The 6,303-nt window shown below is 35.8% G+C and overlaps 1 protein-coding gene across 4 annotated transcripts; it reads right to left on the bottom strand.

Annotated features, from left to right (window-relative positions):
* Window positions 1–1,981: 1,981 nt before the first annotated feature.
* Window positions 1,982–5,701, bottom strand: LOC128173008 (uncharacterized). Of its 4 annotated transcripts, none has more exons than XM_052838767.1 (5): window positions 5,549–5,701; window positions 4,830–4,948; window positions 4,120–4,212; window positions 3,747–3,837; window positions 1,982–3,131 (listed from the first exon to the last, which is right to left on the bottom strand). In XM_052838767.1, exons 2-5 carry the CDS (start codon window positions 4,915–4,917, stop codon window positions 2,231–2,233), a joined length of 1,173 nt encoding a protein of 390 aa, XP_052694727.1. In that variant the 5' UTR covers window positions 4,918–4,948; window positions 5,549–5,701; the 3' UTR covers window positions 1,982–2,230. The 4 variants fall into 4 exon arrangements, with proteins under 4 accessions (XP_052694727.1, XP_052694719.1, XP_052694733.1 ...); XM_052838759.1 differs by having other exon boundaries at window positions 4,830–4,969; window positions 5,549–5,692; XM_052838773.1 differs by lacking the exon at window positions 5,549–5,701 and adding an exon at window positions 5,422–5,525 and having other exon boundaries at window positions 4,830–4,969.
* Between the last annotated feature and the right edge of the window lie 602 nt (window positions 5,702–6,303).

Here is a 6,303-nt window from a genome sequence, read left to right as displayed (position 1 = left end):
TATTTGATGTGAACGGTTTTACTGTCATGACTTATGAATTAGAAAACAATGAATGCTACTATGGTCATGAGGTAAATTTCATAAAGCCAAGGGTTTATTCCCATCAAACAGACAAATAAACAAGTACATGTAAGAAGTAACATTTTCAAGTTATTTTTTTTTTACATATATACCATTGTATTATCAGTATACAGGGGAATTTGATATTAAAAATAAAGATTTGAGCAAATAAACTTCTAATATTGTATAATAGCAAATAAAAGAGGATAGTTTTGATTCATTTTATAGAAGCCATGTACATATTAGTTGTCCATAATTCAAACTGATTTTATTTTAAACATGTTCTTTTTTTAATCATTATTACAATTTTAGTACACACCTGAACCTTTGGAGATAAAATGGAAAAATCAAAGTTACAGAATTTGATGTAATTCGATCTTTCTTTACTTGCATCTGTCTAGATTAGTCGAGTGGTAATGCAGTCCGAATAGATTGAAACCTTTTTTGATTAGGGTTCGAATTCTGAAACAGTTGAATTTTTTAAATACATATTTCTTTTAATCGCATTAAAAGGTACTAGTAATGTATATGTATGTAGATAACTTAAGAATGTTAGAATAAAGTTATTCAAACGCTTGTTACTGTAATATTTTGCATGCGTGCTTAATTTTTTTTAAAGAATACTTACTGTGTTAAGTCTCTGTTATAAATTTGAATTATAAAAAATTTTCAAAGAATTTTAATACAAATGTACGCATCAATGTAGAAAGTTGATTTTTCCCCATTATTATGATATAACCGGGTATGCCGATTTCAAAGACACATGTACAGGTTGTTAAAAGCAAAACAAAACAAAATCATTAAAAAAGTATGTATCAGTAATGAAGGAATAGGTTAATGAAAATATGTACGGATAAATTTTTCCCACCTTTTTATCTGGATTAGGCATTTATTAAGATACTATAGAAACATGGGATAATTATAATTACAACTCTGGCGGTTTTGAAGAGCCAGAATCAGATTTATCCATGTAGCTCCAAAGAGTGATATTATAAACACGCCGGACAGTAGAAATCAAGTTGATATATGTTAACATAAAAATACAGAACATATGGTTATATTCCTAACTGTATTTGGTGGTTGCCGTGTTCGATAGAAATGCGCGTAAAATGTTTGTGTATTACTTTATTTTGTCTTCATACGGAACATACCCGCTTTGTAAATATAGATGTCTACATGTACGTAATGTGTCTATATTTAGAAATGACCCATCAAGCGATACGGATATTAAAAGTCTTTTCCACATTAGGGAATATCCCTGCATTTTTGCAACACTCTCTTTACGAAGAAATTAAAACCCCATTACTTTCCTGGGAATGTTGGCCCTACATGTATATTAAATTAACAATTTAGTTGTGTTAAAGATATAGAAAAAGATGTGCATATTTGCACGAAAGTTTGTTCTTATGATTTGAGAGTTATGCCCGTTAACAATTTTTTGTATGTACCGTATTCAAAGCATACTTTGCTATTCATGATCTGTTGCAATGTTACATGTTACATGTAGTAATTAGGGAGCGTGCGTGTGAGCTTTCTCCATTTTCCTTTCACTTTGGTAAGTTGAAAAATTGGACTCGTATTCACTTTGCTTTCAGGTGAACGATGTAGCCCATCGTCCTCATAAAAACGTTTATTACACATCATTATGAGTAATAAATGCCATATCAGATATAAAGAAGTTTATTTTCTTCACGAACTTACCGCCAAAAAGCATGTCAGGGAATGGAGCTGAGGGGTGGAATCTAATATATATAGCTATTTTTTCGGGGAGAAAACTGCTAGATAGCCTTTTTTTCCGCCGGGGTGGGGGGGGGCTTGTAGGGAGAAAAAATGGCAAAAAACAACACCGGTTCCATGCAGTATTTCAGAAATGAAGGAGGAAAAACTTGTCAATTTGAATATATCACAAAATGAAACCACATTTAGCAATAAATGAATTTAATCTGATTGTTTTACACCTGCAAATAAGTATGAATGACGTTTTCTGTAGATCTTGCTAAGCGTGAGCAATGTTGAATGACTTTTCATAAATGACAGGCCAATTTAGTCAAACAGGATTTTCATCTTATTCCAAATTTGGTTTTGTTACGCTATCAAAAATAAGTTTGGTTCAATCCACGATACTCGGTCACAATATTATGCACAGCTACTGTGAACAGCCACTTTACATTTAACTAGCCAGGTTTGGATCACTATCAATATGTTTCAGTTGCATAATGGTCTCCTCATAGCTGGCAGACGAGTGCTTACTGCTCCTCGTGCTGATGGGTCGTGTGACGTCAGCAACACCATTCACCGGACGTTGTACCGGGGGGTTCTGGGTCAGTTTCTCACTGGCCCTTTTGTCCGAGGAATAGCCCCCACTTGATCTCGCAGACCGTCTCTGTTTGATCCGCTCCTCCGTCTGATGTTCATCACTTGTGGTGTTGGTTTTGTTATTATTGACGCTGTGCCGGGGGTTAAGCTCCTGACCTGTCGTATCGTTGGCATGATCACCTTCTTTCACGTTAGATTTTCGAATATTGGACGATAAGCGCGTCGAGCGAATTTTTTCTGAGGTTCGTTTCGCAGATGGATTACTTACTGCATCAGCATTGGAAGACCTTGTCACTGTGGCTTTATTTTCGTTACTATTTGCGGCACTGATGTTCGATTTTCGTTCGATGGTTTGTTCAATTTGCTTACCTTCCAGTACGCTTGCGTCTTCACTACGTTTAATGTCATTTACTAGGGCACCAGAAACGCTGCCTTTTGAAGCTCTGTTCGCGGCATTTAATTCTCCATCTTTAGAACTTTTATCACACTTTTCACTAGTACTGTCCTTGGTATTTATTGGACCTTGCTCGTCGTTTCCCTGGACTTCAGGCCCTTGTATGATCTCCATGATGTTGAGATCATTCTGACCCTGAAGCTCCTGCAGCTTGGCGTTTTGAGCCGCCTCCTCGAGTTCAAAATACGAGGGGTCGGTGACCTGCAGAAGCTGTAGGGCGATGTCACTCCGTCTGTTCTCGGCATCAGCATCTATAAACCCCATCCTCTCCTCCGAGCTCTTATGTCGCTTGTGGAAATCTCTGCAACAGCAAAATAATTGGTATATGCGATGATTTTAAAATATATATAATCGAATTCCAGATCAGTAGTTTAATGGAAAAAGTCATGTTGACAGGTCATGTATAGTTTCAGTTTCTAACACACGAAGCACTTGTCACTTACGGTGCTCAAAATCATGCAAATTTAGGGTTTACTATCCTAACTTCTAACAATTCTGTGAAAACTGTTGATACCAAAAGATCTATGTACATTCATGTACTGATGCTGTTACGTTACTTTGTCTTAACAATCAGAGAAATTCCATAAACAAAAAGAAAAGGGTTTGTTACATGTAACAAGAAGAAATTGAAACGACTTCGCTTGCACAATTTTAAACACTTTAATTTCATGAGTTGCTGGTGGCGTTATAGAGAAATCTTAATAAATTCAGTTGTAAAATGTCTATAAGGTATAATGTTAATGAAGAATTTAAACACATAGTATTTGAAGTTTAGGTATAAAGCAAGCACCGTTTTTTGCGTCGTTTTATGTAAGGTAGGACTGCCAATCTTTAATATTTCACCAATACACAGGTCTGCAGCCAAACACAAATGATGTATTTCATAAAAAGAATTGTGTGAGCACTAGTCTATCACCTTTGTCTTTTCTTCCGATACAACAGTACCACCACTACTCCGATTAATGCCAACAGAACAATGCCTCCCAGTACGGCTGCTGTAGGCCACTCTACAAAAACACACAGCAACAGTCAACTCGCCTTCCTAGAATTAACCTAATATAAGCATCGTTCCTTTTTTGACTTTAACCATATTTTATTACACCAGGAAATGCTGATGGCGTGTACAATAGCAATTCATTTTAAATGCAACTGTTATTTTATCTATCGAATTGGGTAACAGTTGATATATACTTCATGTTTTTGTGCAAAAGTTTCCTTTTCAAATTTCTTACTTTTTTGGCCCAAAAAGAAGAACTAATAGAATTTATGTCACCGTTATTATAACTCACGCGATGGACGCCATCGTGGATGATCTCCCCCACCCTCATTCTGTGGCCCTGAAGCTGGTTCGGTGTTCTTGGTATAGTTTGAAGTGGTCATATCTAGTTGAAATATAAGTTATACATGATTAACTGAGCCTAATGCCTTTTCTTTACCCCCATTTAATTAAGATAACATAATTTTAAATGAATACATATATGGCAAATCTATATTTAAAAAAAACCAATGTCGTACATAAATTATGTGGTCTATTAATACTTTCGGGTACATGTAAGTAGGGCGGTCTTCTAATTACTGGAGATATTGATAAAAAAACCCATTACACACAGATGTGCGTGCCTTTGGTTATTTCTAAAAGGGCAGGATGGTCGTGGCAATTTTTAGGCTATATAATTTTAAAAAAAAATAACGTGTAGGTGAACAGGTCTTTTTTAAACATTTGAAGCAGATGTGATGGATAATGGGTTGACCCCCAGGTCCCCATTACGTAAAAATTGAAACGAAATTAGTTTGGTCTAAACGTCTCCTTTACTTTTATATAAAATTTATTCTTATGAGGTTAGAATTAATAATCGAAAAAAGCTTTGACTACCCAACCCTTAAAAAAAGGCAAAACAAATCACTTTAAAATAGAGTTAAGAAATGAATATTGTATCGATATCACAAAGGAGAAGCTGTTCATACCAAATGGTTATTACACTACGTGTTCAGTACCCACCTTCTGTAGTGTATCGCTGGTTTCTAGTTGTCACCAGGTCTGTGGTATTGGTCGTCGGTGTTGTTAATGCTCCAGTGACCGACGTCATTGTAAAATTACGATGTCACAACAAGCCGTAACTACAAGGTAGTAAAGACAACCTGCAATGTACATAGATAGGAGTAGGCCCCTCAGTCAAGAAGGATGTTGACTATGTTATATCAAAACGTGATGGTGATTTTTTTTTAAAACAAAGGCAAACACAGTGTATAACTCATACAACAAAAGGCTGCACGTGCAATGACCGTTATCCGTCACCAATAGATATTGACACACGTGGATTAATTCCAGATCCGATCCGTATTATATGAGGACAAGGATTTAAGGTTTACATATTGACACAGTCAGTGTAAAGGAAGCTCTCATGTCGATTCCACTACAAGCAGCTGTTTTTGTCGTGTCCGTGCACCTTACCTTCAGTGTAATATCCTAATAGCGTTATCCAATACTAGTAACTAACCGAACGATGGTCAATAGTGTCATTACACTGCATCATAAGTATTTTAACTAGGCTAACATCCTAATATTAGGGTTAACGCATAATGGTACTTACATATAATCATCCTCTCTATTAAAGTATTAATATAAGCTGGAAAACTTCACTCTAAAACGATATTATTTGTTTTAGAAGTTATTAATTTGCTTTATTTCAAACGTTAACGACTATTTAGCTTAAATACCTGTTACATGAAGGCTGGGCAAATTCTGTTGATGATATTACAACGATGTACATAGACCTTTGACACACTTCCGGAGGAGATGTATTTGTCCTTACTATTCAGGAAATCACCACACCGCACTCCAGCGGGCTCACGTGTACGATACTAGTCGGAAAACCATCTTCAATACAGTCTTCTGTATTCGCCGGTACTGGGGCTTTAGTTATCATATCCCTTTATTGACATCGACATACTATTGCTCTTACTCTTTCAAAAATGAATTTATATAAATTAACCTTCATACATAAGACATTCATTTATCCACTTTTTGTTGTAGATGTTAATGGCCATGAAAAATTGTGATCTACAAAAGTAGTGTGATGTCTCAAGTTATTTGTTTTGCTTATTTTTGTTTTCTTTTCTTTTTCGGGGGGGGGGGTGTCATTGGATTTAGAGTCTAAATGGGATTTATAGAATAAAAAATATTTTGTTCTTCAAAGATGGTGGTAACCAAGCATCAGTTCTCACCCTATTACATATTTGTATTTATGTAATTTTTAGTCGTGGCACAGTAGATACAGTGTTCAAATTAATACTACTAACCACACCATGACATAAATGAATTTAGAACCATATTAATGTAAGTGAAGTACAGTTTCCGGTTCTGTCTACACATTGATCACGTGCTTGGCTGGTTTCCGGTTGTTTGACTAAGCCTGCTTTGATACGTCTCCGAGTCGATGACTCTTGGCCTTGTCACCCTCTAACCACTGACA

The sequence above is a fragment of the Crassostrea angulata genome, chromosome 1 (assembly GCF_025612915.1).
Source record: "Crassostrea angulata isolate pt1a10 chromosome 1, ASM2561291v2, whole genome shotgun sequence".
Lineage (NCBI taxonomy): Eukaryota > Metazoa > Mollusca > Bivalvia > Ostreida > Ostreidae > Magallana > Magallana angulata.
Note: the sequence above shows the minus strand (reverse complement) of the source record. Positions and strands in the feature narration are given on the sequence as shown.